Source organism: Dermacentor variabilis, chromosome 2, assembly GCF_050947875.1.
Source record: "Dermacentor variabilis isolate Ectoservices chromosome 2, ASM5094787v1, whole genome shotgun sequence".
Taxonomy (NCBI): domain Eukaryota; kingdom Metazoa; phylum Arthropoda; class Arachnida; order Ixodida; family Ixodidae; genus Dermacentor; species Dermacentor variabilis.
In genome coordinates this window covers 310,283-328,940 of record NC_134569.1, presented here as the reverse complement: position 1 = coordinate 328,940, position 18,658 = coordinate 310,283, and the positions used below count along the sequence as shown (strand labels likewise).

The 18,658-nt window shown below is 47.6% G+C and overlaps 1 protein-coding gene across 4 annotated transcripts in view; it reads left to right on the top strand.

Moving 5' to 3' along the window:
• Window positions 1–18,658, top strand: part of Rubicon (run domain Beclin-1-interacting and cysteine-rich domain-containing protein rubicon) — a 415,700-nt gene that overhangs the window by 355,325 nt on the left and 41,717 nt on the right. For all 4 annotated transcript variants that reach the window (XM_075679515.1, XM_075679514.1, XM_075679513.1 and 1 more), the window contains one exon: window positions 15,399–15,649. In XM_075679515.1, the coding sequence (XP_075535630.1) occupies window positions 15,399–15,649 (251 nt within the window). The remainder of the gene's footprint in view (window positions 1–15,398; window positions 15,650–18,658) is intronic.

Genomic DNA, 18,658 nt, shown 5'->3' with positions numbered 1-18,658 from the left:
CAGATTACACAAGTTGCGGTGAAAGACAGTGTATGAAACCATCGATAACATTCCAGAAACTTCTTTTACATGCAGGCGCGTCCTGCGCTGCACGATAACATTTGTTAGGCGGCCAAACGTGGTTGCCCGATAAAGATAAGTACACGTGTCATTACCCCCCCTCTTACAAAGCATCGACCCGATGCTGCAAACAAACGAAAGTAATAAAAAAAGAAGCACTTGTAGCAAAGAAAACAACAAAAAAGGAAGTTCGTCAGCGTCCATGAAAGGGTTTAAGGCGCACCACGTGGACCACTTCAGATCCTGCGCGGCGCCGCTGTGAATGCGAAATGCCGTCTGGCACGACCTCATAGTCCAGTGCGCTTTACGTCGGATGACCTGGTAGGGTCCGAAATAGCGTCGCAGTAGTTTCTCACTCAGTCCTCACCAGCGTATCGGGGTCCATACCCAAACACGGTCGCCGGGCTGGTACTCAACGAAGCGTCGTCTGAGGTTGTAGTGTCGGCTGTCGGTACGCTGCTAGTTCTTGATCCGTAGGCGGGCAAGCTGTCGAGCTTCTTCGGCGTGCTGGAGATAGGTAGCAACGTCAAGATTCTCCTCGTCAGTTACGTGCGGCAGCATGGCGTCGAGCGTCATCGTCGGGTTCCTGCCATAAACCAGCTTGAACGGCGTGATCTGTGTTTTTTCTTGCACTGCCATGTTGTAAGCGAATGTTACGTACGGCAGGACGGCATCCCAGGTCTTGTGTTCAACGTCGACATACATCGCTAGCATGTCGGCGAGGGTCTTATTCAGCCGCTCCGTAAGACCATTCGTCTGCGGGTGGTAGGCCGTTGTCCTCCTGTGCCTTCTCTGACTGTATTTCAGAATGGCTTGGGTGAGCTCCACTGTAAAGGCCGTTCCTCTGTCGGTGATGAGGACTTCTGGGGCGCCATGTCGCAGCAGGATGTTTTCTACAAAGAATTTCGCCACTTCGGCCGCGCTACCTTTGGGCAGTGCTTTAGTTTCAGCGAAGCGGGTGAGGTAGTTCGTCGCCACGACGATACACTTATTTCCGGTTATTGACGTCGGAAAGGGTCCCAGCAAGTCCATCGCAATCTGCTGGAATGGTCGGCCAGGAGGCTCGATTGGCTGTAGTAATCCGGCTGGCCTTGTCGGCGGTGTCTTGCGTTGCTGACAGTCTCGGCATGTTCTGACATAACGGGCGACGTCGGCGGTCAGGCGCGGCCAATAATACTTTTCTTGTATCCTCGATAGTGCCTGGGAAAATCCGAGGTGTCCAGTGGTCGGATCGTCATGTAGGGCGTGCAATACTTCTGGACGAAGTCCTGACGGGACAACAAGAAGGTAGTTGGCGCGGACTGGTGAGAAGTTCTTCTTCACGAGTAGATATTTTTGAAGCGTGAAGGAAGATAATCCGCGCTTAAATGCCCTGGGGACAACGTCGGTGCGCCCTTCCAAATATTTGACGAGGCCTTTTAGCTCCGGGCCTGCCTGTTGCTGTTCAGCGAAGTCTTCCGCGCTTATCATTCCAAGGAAGGCGTCGTCATTCTCGTCATCTTGCAGCGGCAGGTCAGTGGGTGCGCGTGATAGGCAATCAGCATCGGAGTGTTTTCGTCCGGACTTGTAGGTTACAGTGATGTCGTATTCTTGTAGTCTGAGGCTCCACCGTGCCAGTCGCCCTGAATGATCCTTTATACTCGCTAGCCAACACAACGCGTGATGGTCACTGACGACTTTAATGGCCTGCCATAAAGATAAGGGCGAAATTTAGCTGTAGCCCAAACGATGGCGAGGCATTCCTTTTTGGTCGTAGAATAGTTGCCTTCCGCTTTTGACAGCTACCGGCTAGCGTAAGCTATCACCTGTTCGACTCCGTTTCTCCTCTGGATTAGAACGGCACCGAGGCCTAGGCTACTGGCGTTAGTATAGATTTCTCTATCGGCGTACTCGTCGAAGTGCGCAAGTACCGGCGGCGACTGCATGCATTGTTTGAGTTCTTCAAGTGTGTCGGCCTGCGGCGTTTCCCTTTTGAACTCAACATCACATTTAGTTAGACGTGTCAACAGCTCGGTGATGCATGAAAAGTCCTTGACAAAGCGCCTGTAGTAGGCACACATGCCAAGGAATCTACGCACTGCCTTCTTGTTGATGGGTTGCGGGAACTGTTGCGATGGCAGCTGTCTTTTGCGGGTCTGGACGGACACCAGATTTGCTTATTACGTGGCCTAGAAACAGAAGCTCATCATAAGCGAAGCAGGATTTTTCCGGCTTCAGAGTAAGCCCTGACGACTTGATGGCCTCTAGTACTGTTGCAAGCCGCCTGAGGTGATCGTCGAAATTTCCGGCGAAGACGATGACGTCATCCAAATAAACGAGACAGGTCTGCCACTTCAATCCTGCTAACACCGTGTCCATGACGCGCTGGAACGTTGCAGGCACCGAGCACAGTCCAAATGGCATAACCTTGAACTCGTAGAGACCGTCTAGGGTGATGAAGGCGGTCTTTTCGCAATCTCTTTTGTGGACTTCTATTTGCCAATAGCCACACTTGAGGTCCATCGACGAGAAGTATTTAGCGTTGCAGAGCTGATCCAATGCGTCGTCTATTCGTGGGAGGGGGTATACGTCCTTCTTCGTGGTCTTGTTCAGACGATGATAATCGACGCAGAAACGTAGGGTTCCGTCCTTTTTCTTTACCAGGACAACAGGGGATGCCCACGGGCTTTTCGACGGCTGGATGATGGCGTTGCGCAGCATTTCGTCGACTTGTTCTCTTATAGCTGCACGTTCTCGCGGCGAAACTCGCTAAGGGCTCTGGCGGAGTGGTCGAGCGCACTCCTCGGTGATTATGCGATGCTTGGCAACTGGTGTTTGTCGAATCCTCGATGACGTCGAAAAGCAGCCTTTGTGTCGTCAGAGCAGACTTCTCAACTGCTGTTGCTTAATCACGGGGAGACTTGGATTAATGTTGTAGTCTGGTTCAGGAACCATCTTCGTCGGGGTAGATGCGGCGGAATCCGAGAGGACAAACGTATTACTGGTTTCACAAATTTCCTCGATGTACGTGATCGTCATGCCCTTGTTGATGTGCTTGAACTCCTGGCTGAAGTTTGTCAGCAACACTTCAGTTTTCCCTCCATGCAGTTGAGCAATCCTTCTTACGCCGCAAATTTCACGGTCTAGCAGTAGACGTTGGTCGCCTTCGATGACGCCTTTTACGTCAGCGGGTGTTTCGGTGCCGACCGAAATAACAATGCTCGAACGAGGCGGGATGCTCACTTGATCTTCGAGAACACTCAAGGCGTGGTGACTACGAAAGCTCTCCGGCGGTATCGCCTGATCTTCCGACAGCGTTATCAATTTTGACTTCAGGTCTATGATTGCGCCGTGTTGGTTCAGGAAGTCCATGCCGAGAATGACGTCTCGTGAACACTTGGAGGATAACGAAGGTGGCAGGGTAAGTCCGGTCATGAATGGTTATTCTTGCCGTGCAGATTCCAGTCGGCGTAATGAGGTGTCCTCCAGCGGTCCGAATTTGGGCACCCTCCCATGCAGTCTTAACCTTCTTCAACTGGGCGGCGATGTGTCCGCTCATTACGGAGTAATCGGCCCCTGTGTCGACTAAGGCAGTGACTGCGTGGCCGTCAAGAAGTACGTCGAGGTCGGTGGTTCTTTGTCTGGTGTTGCAGTTGGGTCTTGGCGTCGGATCACGGCTGCGTCGTGTTGAACTGAAGCTGGAACGTCGCGTCGTCAAGTCGTCTTTCGTCGGTGTAGTCTTGGCTTCCTGACTTCGTCGGGACGGCGGCTTGTCGTCATTAGGTCTTCGAGATGGTTTCTTCGTCGTCTTCTTTGACGGCGGAGGATCTTCGTCAGTTCGACGAACAGCAACCACACCTCCATCGGTTGCTGCTTTTAGTTTTCCGGATATGGGCTCGCTGACCGGCCCCGGACTGGGCCAGTGTATGGTCGGCGCTGCGGCGAGAGGTAGCGGCCTGGTGATGGCGAACGCGACGGTCGTCGAGAGCTCCACTGAGTAGCGGCGAGGTAGTCGGCAATATTGCGAGGGCGTTCACCTTGCTGCGGGCACGGAGCGTTGACGGCGAAACCTCGCAGTCCCATGTCACGGTATGGGCATCAGCGATACACATGGCCGGCTTCTCCACAGTGATAGCGGAGCGGGCGGTGGTCGGGGGCCCGCCAAATGTCCATCTTCCTCGCGTAGGTGCGCTGGGCGATGGGTGGGCGTGCTGGCGGCGGCAGCGGACGACGGAATTGCGTTGTTGCAGGGCCCTGGCGTGGTCGTGGAGGGGGACCTTGACGGCGTGCGACGGCGGCGTATGTCATCGCTTCTGGCTGGGGCTGCGGTAATTGTGGTTGCAGCTCGGGAACTCCAAGCGATCGGTGCACCTCTTCTTTCACGATGTCAGCGATCGAAGCCACTGGGGGCTGCGACGAAGGCAGGACCTTGCGCAGTTCTTCGCGCACAATGGCCCTGATGGTCTCCTGAAGGTCGTCGGAATCCAGTCCTTGGATGGCGTACTGCGGCGTGAGCCCCTGGCGGTTATATTGCCGGGTGCGCATCTCCAGACTTTTCTCGATCGTCGATGCCTCTGCAGAAAACTCAGCTACGGTCTTCGGCGGGTTACGAATAAGTCCGGCAAAAAGTTCTTGCTTGATGCCCCGCATTAGGAAGCGGACTTTTTTCTCCTCTGACATTTCCGGGTCGGCGTGCCGGAAAAGACGGGCCATCTCCTCTGTGAAGATAGCAATCGTCTCGTTTCGCAGCTGCACTCTGGTTTCTAGTAGTGCTTGGGCTCGCTCTTTTCGCACGACGCTTGTAAACATTTCCAAGAAGCCGCTTCGGAACAGGTCCCACGTCGTTAAGGTAGCTTCTCGATTCTCGAACCAGGTCCTGGTGGCGTCTTCCAGTGCGAAATAGACATGCCGCAGCTTGTTGTCGCTGTCCCAACTGTCATACCCTCTCATACGTCTCCAGCCAGCTTTCCGGGTCTTCAAATGTGGAACCACGGAACGTCGGTGGCTCCCTGGGCTGCTGCATAACTATTGAGGCTGCTCCGGCTGCCATTGGGGCTGTCTTCTTGGTCATCTCTGGACGAATTCCGTGTTCCGGGGGCAGCTGCTGTAGCCGGCGGCTTGCTCGATGTTCCGGGATGGCGCTGGTGTTGTCTTTGTGGTCCGGGCTTGGATTACGGCTTGTCGGGGGCGTCCGGTACATGAACGTAAAGCACCTCCACCAGATGTAACGTGGTGGTGACGTTAAGAACACAGTAGCAATACTGTGAAAGGCAAAACTAGATTTTATTGGGCGAACCTGTGTACACAAAACAGGCTACACTTATAGCACAACGAGAGCGGCGAACACAGTCAGCGATCATCGAAAAATCTGATCAGCGGGTCAAGTGCGTCGGCTTTTATAGATCAGTCATCGAATGTTCCAGATTAACCGATGGGACCCGCGTGTCTTCCACAAAGTTCTACACTATTCGCGTCGCGCATACATGCAATCAGATTACACAAGTTGCGGTGAAAGACAGTGTATGGAACGATCGATAACATTCCAGAAACTTCTTTTACATGCAGGCGCGTCCTGCGCTGCACGATAACATTTGTTAGGCGGCCAAACGTGGTTGCCCGATAAAGATAAGTACACGTGTCAATATGTACATCCATAGCATAATCGAACGGCGCAGGTGCGCGCACTCAAGAAAACTGTGCGGTTGTGTGCCCGTCAAGAAAGCAAGATGTGTGACAAACTTCCACTAATGTTCATCTTATTGCCAACCAGATGCAATAATTTTTCGCGAGTCCCCCCCTTCCCCTCCCCTCAAAACAAGAAGCAACGGAAACGCATGCACGGTGGCATCCTTCCTACGTGCACCCCTGTGGGCACTAAACGAGCAAGAAACAAGCGGTCGCCCTTTGAGCAATTAGTAACGAGATAGCCATCAGTTTTGCACACGCAAGAAGCCAAAACCACCTGCGAAAACAAAACCCAAACCGCCGCCCGCCCGCACCAATGCACGAGCGGTAGTACATAGATGCACGGAAGCGAACTAGCGCTAAAACAAACCATGCAACAAGAACCGTGAGGGCAGTGTGCAAAAAAAATTCCTTGTATTCCCACATAGTGGCAGCACATGACAGAAAAGAAAAAGTTAGGGAATTGGCGCGCTTTTTAAACGTACAGACGGCGTTGTAAATATGCGGCATCGACCATTTTTGGACTTGTTCGCGGCGTCGTATTTTTACGTCATTGACCCTGAAAGGGTTAAGAAGGTTAGTCACAACACCAGGCTCACAGACACATTCATGTCAGAAAACAGAACGAAAGAAAGAAAAAAAAGAGAGAAATGCTCGTTCCATATCAGAAAGAACAAAGTAAGGCACAAATGCTACATCTCAAATGTCAGTGAAATAACAGGCTCACAGGTGCAGTCACATCACAGAAACAGGAAAGTTAGGTTCATCACATGAAGCACAATGTGCACTCATGACAGGTTGGATGATAAAAACAGCTGAAACTCGGGGCAAGTTTTACATTGAACGATGCTCTTAGGAAGCCTATTTCATTGTGTGGAAGTATGCTGGAAAAATGAATTGCAGAAGAAGTCAGTACGACAGCACATTTCAAGTTCTTCAATCTCATGATCACATCGCATATAAATGAAATGGGGTGGAAAAATACACAAGTTCTTGTGTATTCCTGTGAAACCAAAGTAAATTTGGAAAGAAAGTTCTAATTTCATTGCTATACAGCGTTCTACTAGTGTTTGCCACCCAAGGCTTTCCCTAATTAATATAATATTGCTGTGGTAGTTGTAATTGCCAGAAACAAACCTGGCAGTGTAGTTCTGGATGCATTCAAGTTTACAAGTTCAAGTTTAAGCATTCGAAATCACTTTAAGGTCAGATATTCAAAATGTTTATTCGATGTGAGATTTTCTGAAAGATAGACCCCTAGATATTTGTAAGGTTGAACCTGTTGAAGAAGGAATGTTGTCCAAATTGTAAACTGGTCTCACCAGAAGACGTTTACGGGTAAATTATACCAGTCTACATTTTAGAATTGTTAAGAAACTGCTAAAGCCACACAATGCCTCACGCTATACCTGACATGAAGCGAGCACTGACAACAGTGCAGACTGAACATAAGAAAGGCTGCTATCGCCTTCGTAGTGACAAACAGTTCGACGCACCTGTACCCATCACAGAGGCTCCCCAAGCATGTGATGCGTCCTCGCTGCCCCTCATGAAGCCATGCAGCCAGCCCGCCACAAACAAATGGAAATTCCCCTTTTCTCCTTAAGTGGAAGCTTTAGCTCGGGTGCTCCTATCTAAATACATGTCCTACATTAGAGTACGCGAGCGGCGTGTGGGATCCGTATCAAAAAAACCTGGTAGATAGAATTGAAAAACTTCAAAGAAGAGTGGCAAGATTCATCTTGTCAAAATATCGTTCAATGGATTCCGCAACTGAAATGCTCAGGAAGCTCAACCTACCTGAACAACGCAGAAGGATAGCTAGACTGAAATTTTTTTATCTGATTCGCCATAACTGGTTTAACCTTAATACACAGCAGTACATAAAACAGCGTCTGTCTCAAACAGTACAAAGCGGCAACCTAGAGCAAATTCAACCCATTTCAGCACGAATAGATACACATAAGTACTCGTTTTTCCCCAGAACAATAGAGGAATGGAACGCGCTACCACTTGAATTACTAACAGTAGGCAATCTAAATAAATTTGAAACAACACTAATAAAATTCTTTACTTCGGCTAGAAGTACATAGCTACTACTTTAATAATGGTACTTTGTCTTACTTATATTCCTGGTTGTAACACGCATGATAATTCCAGCGGCTGTGGTACAATTAATACCACCCTACTGCAATTTGTTTTTGCTGCTTCTTGATTTGCATTGTGCCTTTGCCTGTGTATATGCCTTATTTGGTCTGTTCTACACTGCGGCAGTGCTGCTATCTTGTATTGTTTGTCTTGAAACCACCCTCTAATGGCCTTCAGCCAACAGTATAGTTTAAAAAAAAAAGGAGAATTCATTTTTCTTGGCAACCACTGCACCAAATTTGACGTAGTTTGTTGCATATAAAAGAAAAACTTGAAATCTAGTGAGTGTTAGTCTCGAATATTTTATTTAGGTTGTAAATATTTTATAAAGAAGTGGCTAAGATAGAAAATTTTCAGAAAACAAAACTATCAAGTTTACAACTCTGTAACTCAGCAATGAAAATGCTATCACAATTAAGTATTTTCATCTAGTAGTACATCTAAAGCGAACAAAATTGATATGTTACATATGAATCTTAAAAAATTTGGTCCAGTCGAACCCACTTTTAACGATGCCGGTTTTGATAATATATCAGTTTTAACAATGACAAGCTGCTGCACCGTCAACTTTTATGTGTTTTCCATAGCGAAATAACCCACTTAGTACAATGTTGCGATGCCGCATTATCGGTTATAACCATGAAGTCTGTCTGCTGGTTGTCTGAGCCTAGAGGTAGTGAAATGTGAAATTCTTGAAAAGAAAAAAACAAAACAAGAAGTTCGAGCCGCTGCACGATGGGCCGCTGCTCCAACAGCCGCCGCGCGCTCATTTTCCAGCCATCTCCGCGCACCTCTCTCCTGTCACCCTTCCACCCCTCCAAACACGAATGGGCTATGCCTAGAGCTCCACACTGCTCCACCCTCCGAAACACGAATAGACTGCGCCAACTGCACTGCTGTGTGAAGTGATTTTTAAAGAGAAATGGAAGAGATAAGTGCAGTGCCGTAACTGTCTCTCAGATTTCTTGCATGTTGCTCGCTGGCTCCTCATTCAGCTCAGTTCTGTAAACACCTTAATGGCCCACGTTCATCTTTGTTGGTCGCGTTGAAATCGTTCCTGGCCACGCGGTTTCTCAGCCTCGTTTGACTCGCCGCCGAAACAGAAGATGGCTGATCCGCCCGCTGATCATCGGCAATGCACAACGTTGCTGGTGAAAAAAAAGTGCATGACTATAGATTTGGAAGCTAAGTGCTTCTAACCGACATGGTGATCTTCGCGAACGTGCTTGTATCACATAGCAACGGCGACAACGGCAGCGATAACGTGGTAGGGCAGGCTGCCTCAAAGTTGTCTTCGCAGGAGGCCCGGCAGATGATTCAGTCCCTTTGGGGCTTTATTTTCATGAGGAACCTTCCGCTGCACTACGTGGAGCACCTCGGCAAGCATGCAAGGCTGACGAACATAGGGTTTTCTCGTGCAAGCCAGTAGGAAGTACCTGACGAGATGCTTGTGCCGATCTCGCCTCACCATTTCTTCTGTATTTCTCAAGCTGACAGGCTGCTGCGGCAGGCTTCTCGCAATTTTTAAAAGGCCCCTTTTGGGGTCACCAAAGCGACGCCTCGGCGGTGCTTGCATATCACCTGCAACACGTACCCCTGTTTGCATGATAAAAAATGACTTACAGCGTGAAGGACAAGGACTGCGAGAGACGACATACATTGCGCTAACTTCCAACAATATTTTATTGTGTTGCCGCATCGTGTGTACGTATACAAGAGGGGGCATGCGCAGAAAATGAAAGGCAGTCACAAGGGGTGTTCTAACAGCAAGTCATTGTAATTAGAACATGGTCACCTGAAAAAAAAACGAACACTGCGACTTCTATCTGTTGAGATACATGACTTCACTAGGGTTCAGCGCGATAGAGGGGGCACTAATGCACACACTGCCCAGTTTTCTGATGAAATCAGCTTCTATAGTTTCCTGGGTGAGCTGTGATCTGTCTTGCTAAATCTTCTGTATCTTCAAAGAGGGGCAAACAACCGCAGTTCCGGCAATGGATGCCCAAGTGGGCCTTGAACAGTGTTATGGACGTTGTTATAGTGCTCTCTTAAACGATTGTTTAAGCACCTGCCTGTCTGTCCAACATATTTACTGCCGCAAAACAGGGGAGTTTGTTTAACCACATTCATTGTGCATGTCACAAAACGTTTTCTGTGCCCGACAGAGCAGCAACTCTGACATGATTTAGGAGTGTTTACACACTTGCAGAGCCTTGCCAGCTTTTGCAGGGCTGAGAAAACAACTGTGATTACTACACGCTGCCCAATCTTCTTTAGCCTATGGGAGGCATCATGCACATACGGTAGCAATGCAAACCTGCGTCATTCAACTGGCTGGTTCTTTGACTGAACGAGCTCATCACGTTTTATGCACCTCAGAAGCTGTTCCGCTATGGCTGAAATTAAGGCCAAAGGGTAGCCAGCCCAAGAAAGGCGATCAACCTGTGCAGGAAGACTATGTTGCATCTCGTGTGAGCAAGATTTATTGAGGCTGTTAACAAGGCATAAATTTATAATACCTCGTTTAACGAGCTTTGAGTGTGCAGAGTTAAAGGGCAAGAGTGGCTTCTTACTTCTCGGTTCGAAGCACCAGCACACATGTTTGTTAGCAAAGCACAGCCTGAGATCTGGAAAGCGCAAGGAATCATCAGTGGGAACTTCATGCGTAAATTCTAGAGGCGGCAGCTCTTTCTTAAAGATCTCCAAGACTTTCAAAGCAGCAGGCTCGAAAGCATGATCAGTTCAATCAGTAAATACCACGTAGTCATCCACAAACCTGCACACTTTGACGACAGGGGACGCGTATAGGTGACCTTGAATATTTCGATCACGATGAGCTAGATAAATATAACTTAGTGCTGGTGCCAGGCATAATCCTATACAAACATCATTCCTTTGTGTGTAATTTCGTTCATTCCATGAGGTGAAAGTTGATTTCAAATAGAAGGTCAGCAATTCAAGAAAGCCACTAACAGAAACACCTGCAGCATTCCAAAAGCCAACTGATCCAAAGTTGTCAATGCATTCTTCAACGAACAGTAGCAACTTGTCATGCAGAAGTGACTAGTACAGATCCTTGAACAGTGTTATGGACGTTGTTACAGTGCTCTCTTAAACAATCGTTTAAGAACCTGCCTTATAACCCCTTGAGTCTGCTGGGGCCATGTCATTTTCAGCCAGTTGTCGAGCCCGTACAGCTGTCATAATTTTCGTCCAATCATAGGGCCCGTGCAAATGGCACCATGTATGGCCAATAGCGACACACCATGGGCTCTACTCTTTGGTGGCTGCCTCCGTCCGGCGTTGCCTCCTCACCTGGTATGTGCTCAGCAAAAGGGGACTGGTTGTCCTTGAATGACCTTCCAGTGCTGCAAAAGCAGCTTTTCTCGGAACTAGGGTGAACTGCTATGAACCTTGCCGGGTTGCACTTACAGGAAGCATCACACAGGGGGGAAACAAAAGCTCTACACGCGGCACACGAGGGCGCAATAGCCAACTTGTCTGACGGGCTCGATAGCATGGTTAACACACACCTGCACACCATAATTGGAATGGGATGGCAAGTGGTTGCATTTGGAGACCTTGACCGATGACAGAGAATGGTTCGTATGTAATAGTGTCCACATTTCCAAACTTGGATCAGTTTCACATGCTGCAGAAAAGGGGGCATCTGCAGTACGCGAAAGGCAAGGGGGCTCAGTGGTTGGTTGAAGGAAAGTGCTTGCCACCACGTGGATGGATCCAGGTACTTTGCAGACTCCCAAACTCCTTCATTTGATCAAACATTTAGATACATCGAAAGGAATCACATCACAACTGAAGAATTCTGCAGAGAAGCTCTGTTTCTTTTTTCCTTTTTCAAGTTTATCCTGGTTGAAAAAAAAAAATTCTTTTCGTAATTTCCTGTTTCTTTTTCTTTTTTTTTTCAACCGCTTACATTTCTAGTTTCTCCCCATGCACTTATGCACACAGACACACTGTTCACAGAATCATTGGCAAGCAGGACACATGCGAGGTGACCTATGTAATGTCTTTTACTGCATTTGCTTAATGAACTTTGTAGAAACCACGACACAAGCGCTGGTATGGTCAAGTACACGTGCATCATCTGCGATCAATGTATGGTGCCCGACATGAGGATGATAGAAAACCACTTTTCTCACAGATCAGTTTCATCTCTAGGTTGCAAAGCAGGTGTAGTACTGTATAGCTGCAAGATGCCTGAACCAAAGCATGACCAACAATCAAATATCTCTATAAGAAAAAATATGTGTGGCAAGATTTTTTATCATTTAAACCCGTAGTACAGACTGCAAAAGACTCACAACTCTGCTTGCTTCAATATGGCAGTGTTAAAAAGAAAACTGCATGCTTGCATAGATGCTCCACAAAGGATGCTGAGCAGCAGGACAGGTCATGTGACCGCAACAGCTCCTTGGTTTTGGAGTGGTGACTTGTTAGGACAATGAGATTGCATGTACTAGTGAAAGTTAAATTGTACTAAATGCAATGTCGTTCATTTCACTAAAAACAGCTCACCACTTACAAATTACTGTCTAGGTAGCAAACACATGTGTTTCTAATATAATTTCTTGTGGAATGACCATGTCAAGTGTGCAGTGGTTAAGACTAGCCCTGTGTGGAGCTTCTTGAAATGTAATTTTTGACGGGGCCCACACAGGGTAAAAGAAATACCTTATTTGATGTTTAACCTTAGAATATGGTTGCTCTGCATGGAATCCAGAAAAGGAGTGTGTTCCAAATCTCTGTATAGATAGCTAGCTACCTTGCCGTCTTCGCTGGACAACTGCCATCTTAAGACCTGTTCCGATCCTGGTGGCAAAGAAGACAGCTTTGAGGAGACAGCGTGGAAGTCTGCAATGATGCAGGCTCATGCATGTTTTCTTCGTTGCTGATTGCAAAAGCATCGAAGAGCAGACGACACAGATGAGTGCTTCACTGGGGAGCAGCGCAATTGAGTGGAGTCAAGCAAGCGCGATTAACAGGACTTAAATTGTGTTGAAGGCTCGCAGACGAGCCCAGTGTGTGAAACTGTAAGTGTGAGGACTTTTTTAGGCTAGGAGGAAAACACATGATTAGGAAAGTAATGTGCAGTGCTCTAACAATCTTTCATCGACTGAGAGCACACGCAGCATTTGACACACAGACTGCAGGGGGACATTTGGCTGACTATTGTTGCCAATGCCTAAGCACTCCAGCATTCAGTGAGACTTTTACTGACCAAGGCAGAAGAGAAATCTTCAAGGCTTCTGCAATTAACAACGATGCAAACATGCATGAGTGCCGCTTTAGTGACATTATCTCAGAAAGAATTAGGTTATCTCAATCGAGGTTTGGCATGTGTACAGAACATTGTATGACTATGTTGACACAGATTTCCCCTTCCTTTTCCCTCCCCCCCTTGCCCCTCACCTGTGCCACCGTGCATTGTCGCAATAAACAATCAGATGTAGTTCAACACTCCTACTGTTTGTGTGTTTCCCTTGTCCATTCTTGTTTTTGTGCCGCCAGAATGCATGACATTTTGAATGATCAACTAGCCTGTATTTCTACGTTAACGGGCACACAATGCACCCGGTCTGAGCACTGGGTACACTATGCTATGCTATAGGTGAAATATAAAGATGGTCCAGCCAGCTGTTGTGAGTCCTCCATTCCAAAATTTTAAAGCAAATAACTTTCTTTAGGAGCTGGACATGTTTTTCTGTATGTGACCATATAAGAGTGGCTCGCCAATTGGTCTCTGCCAACAGTTGTCATTTTTTCAACCAGAGCAGGCGCCACTGCCACCAGTGAAACTTGCTAGAGATCGCTGACCTCACCACGTTCGCTGATAGAAAATCCTCGCTTAAGAGGAAGCTTTAGCTCAGACCCAACTCCGATGCGACCTATCCAAATACATATAAAATGCAAAAACATTTCTGTGAGATAACCCCTGGACTGATTTTAAGGAAATTTGTTGCATTTGAGAGAGAAAGTTAAGTTCTAGTGACTCTTGGAAGCGGAATTTCGATTTGGGGCCTGAATTTTGTTTAAATTTTTTTTTAATTCAAAAGCTTAAAAATAATAGAAGCACGAAGCTTACAAATTAATAGCTCTGCATCAAGAACAGATATTGCGGTTCTGTAAACGGCGTCCATTAGGTAGTTCAAAGCAGACAAATTCGATATGTCAATTTATATCTTACGTGAATTTGTTACATTGTGTACAAGAGTTCTGAAAAAGCTGTATTTCTATATTACAGTCGAACCCACTTATAAGTGCCACGAAAATTCCATTGTTATAACCGGGTCGCCTGAAAAAATCAAAATAGGGGGATGGCTGCACTGATGTGAGAAAACTATAATGGCGGGGAGGCCAGTGCCCCTCCCCAGCACCTTCTTCCATCCAGCTGCTGATTGTGTTCACTCATTTTAACTGCTTCCTGGGTGTTCCGATTGCATCTAACAAGCCGTGGCTGTTGGCATTAAAGAATGGCACTGCTATAAGAACTGCAAAGAGGGTAGTTGCTAGGGCTAGTTGGTAATTCATGATAAAAAATGACGTACAGCGCGACGAACAATGACTGCGAGAGACGACATACACTGCGCTGACTTCCAACAATATTTTATTGCGTTGCCACATCGTGTGTATATATACAAGAGGAGGCATGTGCAGAAAATGAAAGGCAGTAATAAGGGGTGTTCTAACAATAAGTCATTGTACTAAGAACATGGTCACTTGAAAAAAAAAAAAAACGACAGTGTGCTGCAGGCCACAGTGTCAGATTTGCTGCCGGTTGTCCATGACCATTTGCTGTTATTTTGCTTTGTTCGCTTCCTGTAAATAATGTAAATCAACCTTCATTTCTTTAAGTCCTCCTCAACTTTGGTCAACTCCCGCACTCAGTGGCAAGACCAAATAACACCTAGCTACACAACAGACTTGCAGGGGATCGTGTGCAAAAACTTGTGTACATGCTCTCAAACCTCAATGTCCAGAAGGCTTCATCCGCTGCACAGAGAAGCGTTGATGCGGCAAGCAGTAATGAATTGGACACAGATTCATACAAGTGTTGGTCTTGACGCTTTGATGTGAAATCAATGCCTTTCTATCTAGGCACATGAAATCAAGCCTAGATTTTGAACCCGGAAGCTCTGCTGAGACTTTTTTAATGTAATAATGTAACAATTATATTCTTTTCAGTGTTAGAGAAATAAATGTGTCGGGTTTTTCATAGCCCCGTGCACAATTGTCTTTTTTTTTTCCCCCGATTTTTCATATTTTTCTGAAAAAGAAGACGAAAGAAACCAGTTTTATCATGCCCCTCAAAACTTCTTAAAATTTTACATCTTTAGGGGAAACCTCTTGTCCAGGAGTCATTCAGGTGGTACACTCTCCACCACGAGTGCTTCTACTTGTGGGAGTGTACTGAAGAGTCACTTGACATCTTTTGTAGGGTTCACAGCATTCGGACAATGTGGTCACTTGCCTTTGCGAAGCTCAACATTGATGGATTGCAGGCTACAGGACTCCCTGGGGGCGCTACGGCCACATCTGCTAGCTGCTGAGCCACACCTGTACTCCCTGGAGGAGCTGGAGCAGGCACGCCAGGGCACCCTGCTGGCCCAACTGCGAGGCCTGCAGGAAGACTGTGAGCGACACTGCCTTAGCTGCCCCATCTGCACAGGCCGTGGTTTCATCTGTGAGATCTGCAACAATGCAGACCAGCTTGTTTTCCCTTTCCAGCTGACCTTGGCTGCACAATGCACAGGTATTGGCTTAGTGGCATGCCCTCTTTTAATCCGCAGTTCAGGGTTGACCCACCAGTATCAGAAAACACTGTAACTTGCCTCTGTATGGGAACTGGCTTTCAATTACCATACTAACAGGGCAATGTTCCTTCAGATTGACATAGCCTCTGAGGGTGACCCAGCACACTATGACCACACACATGAAGTGAGCCGCATCTCTGGCGTAGCCTCCAGAATAGGACCAGTGACTCGTATATCTCACGTGTATGCTATGGTGACCAGCATGCACGTGAGATATACGAGGCCTTTTGCATCAACAGAAAAAGCAGTATGTGCATGACTATGCCTTCGATATTACTGCTAACCAAGAAAATCGCATCTCTTGCATGTAAATGATGCTGACCACTTAGTTGCGCTGTTTTTATATTCTGCATCATGGCTATCTTCTCGAGGATGTATTCCCACCTCAGTATGTTCTCCTCTCCCTCCTGCTTGTTCAAGCTCCTGTATATATTGCTGTATGCACTATTGGTTGATAGTCAGCGCTTTGTCTCATATACGTGTCACACGGGCACCCACAAACTCCCTTAGGATAAGGGAGCACGGGACTTCCTAAGGGAGCGTGGGACTTCCTAAGGGAGTTCGACCTCAAGGAAGTTGTGGTTATGTCACACAGCCAATAAGGAGTTTTTAAAAGTAGCCGCCAGAGGCACGTTTAGCAGTGTTTGGTTTTTGTACAAGAATGTAACTTCTAATTACATTCATAGCTATTATAGTTAACACTCCTTTCATAAAAATTCGCAGTTCCACTCGAAAGGCGATTGCGATAGCAAATTAGTAGATAGCTGTACAAAGTAAGGATAGTACAGTAGTTTTATCGGCCATATGAACTTGTAAACATTTGCTTACTAACTAAATTAACAATGATAGAATGTGTAAGCGTGACTCAGTGTGAGGGCGTAGAAAGAAACAGACACACAGAGACAGCACTGTCTCTGTGTGTCTGCTTATTTCTATGTTCTTGTTCAGTTGTGCTTACACCTTCTATCATGTACTCAAACCAACTAGCCCATCAACATGTTTTAACTAAATTAACCAGCACGATATCACGCGCGCACAGGTAAACATGAACACATATCGCTCGATGAGTGCGGAAACTCGCTGTGAAAATTCTGGAGTGAGGAATCGCAGCAGCAGCAAGCAAATTGACCTTTATGCATTTCTCACTTCAGCACGAACAAAACATCGAAAGCACAGCACATATAAAGCTACAGGCACTATGGACACTCTGCAAACAACGCAGATTGCTTTGAAGATGAGGCCCGCATGGGCGCGCACTTTAGCTATGTCGCAGATCACTTTCAAGATACACGAGCGCTGGAAACGCATCCCTATGACGTCTGCCAAAGGTCTAGTACGGCGTCTGCAATTTGCATGGCCAATGCCATAATAGACGTCGCGCTTGTCTCCACACTGTACAGAGCAGTGGGCGAGGAGGACAACGAGGCACTGTAGCAGCCGCTAGAAAACGCCTCTCGTCCCTTGCCTCACCCCCCTGCCTCGCACGCCACAGGAGAGGGCATGCCATCTGGGCCGCGTTCCTCGCTCGTGCATGCGCGATTGAACCACGTTTGCCGACTCGCCCTCACACGCTTTCGCACATACGGAACCTCACGGTGACACCGACGGCAGAAATGTGCCTGGAGTGTCTATATAATTCCTATCGCAATAAAGAAATTATTCAATATATTTGATGCAAGAAACATACACCTCGTTAAAAATCAAAGTGCACTCGCTGGACATAGCAGTGCTGACAGCGACGCTAGCGACCCTGTGCTTATCTGTGTTTTTCTTTGTGGCGTGGCAAGTTGGCTCTGTTCTGGTATCCAAACTGCAGCAAACTATATTAAAACGCAACATTTCATGCACAGTGACCTCCTGAGCTTTTCTTCTATTTTGACCTGACGCTAGTGGGTCGAGTCAGATATCGGGTTGACCGAGCTCGACATGACCGCGCTTACATGAACTTGTTTCTGACGAGTCTAGACAACAATGGCACACAGCATTGAGCCAAGACATCAACGCGTTCAAACTGGGCCTCCGGTTCCCGCTGCCTTCTGCAACAGCTCTATTTCGTGTGTCTTATCGCTACATTGAGGTTGCATTGCACAGTGGCTTGTGTTGGCCTTGTCCTGGTACTATCCCCGCTGCCGGTGCATAAATCGCAACCTTCCACTGTCCCCACGCAAGTGTCGGCCCTGGCAGGCCGGACCTGTCCACATTTACATGCACGCTGCAAATGGGCAGGGCTAGGTCAACCTACCCCACTCAGACGGGCTGAGTTGACGCATGTTCAGTGCGACTGGCTAGTATTTACATGAACTCAACAGGCATGTTCTATCCCAGCAAGCCAACTCGACCCTATTCTGTTGGGTTCATGTAAATGCCCTGAAAGACGAGAAAAACATGGCACCAAGCAGCCTAAGTTGAGAGTATTGTTTGAATCCCACCGATGGCAACGGTTGTTGTGGTCGCACCGATGGTACGACCTGTTGGGAACTCGGCGCTGACGCCCGTTGTTGCACCTGGGTCGCAAGCCCCAAGGGTAGCGTTGGCCTGGCGGCCTGGGGTACAACTGGAAGCATCCGAAGGTCCCGGCAAAGCAAGAGTCGACTGGTAACAACAAAACAACTTGTTTATTTTAACATCGCAAAGAGTTGGCGGTCAGGTTGACCGAAGTAGAGAGACGGGAGAGCACTTTACTCAACAGAAGAAATCGGAGCCCTCCTTTGGCGTCCGGGGGCAGCTGCTTTTATACTCTCGCAGTTGAGGGCAAGAAGGAACCCCTCAATAGACGAGCACGTGATTGTACAATGAGATAAGGTGACGCATACTGTCGTAGCGCCGCCGGTCGGGCACAAAGACTGGGAGGAGAAGGTAACTCCTACTCTCGTAGCGCCTTCGGTCGGGCAAAATGGCTGGGAGGAGAAGGAGACTTCTACTCTCGTAGCGCCTTCGGTCGGGCACAA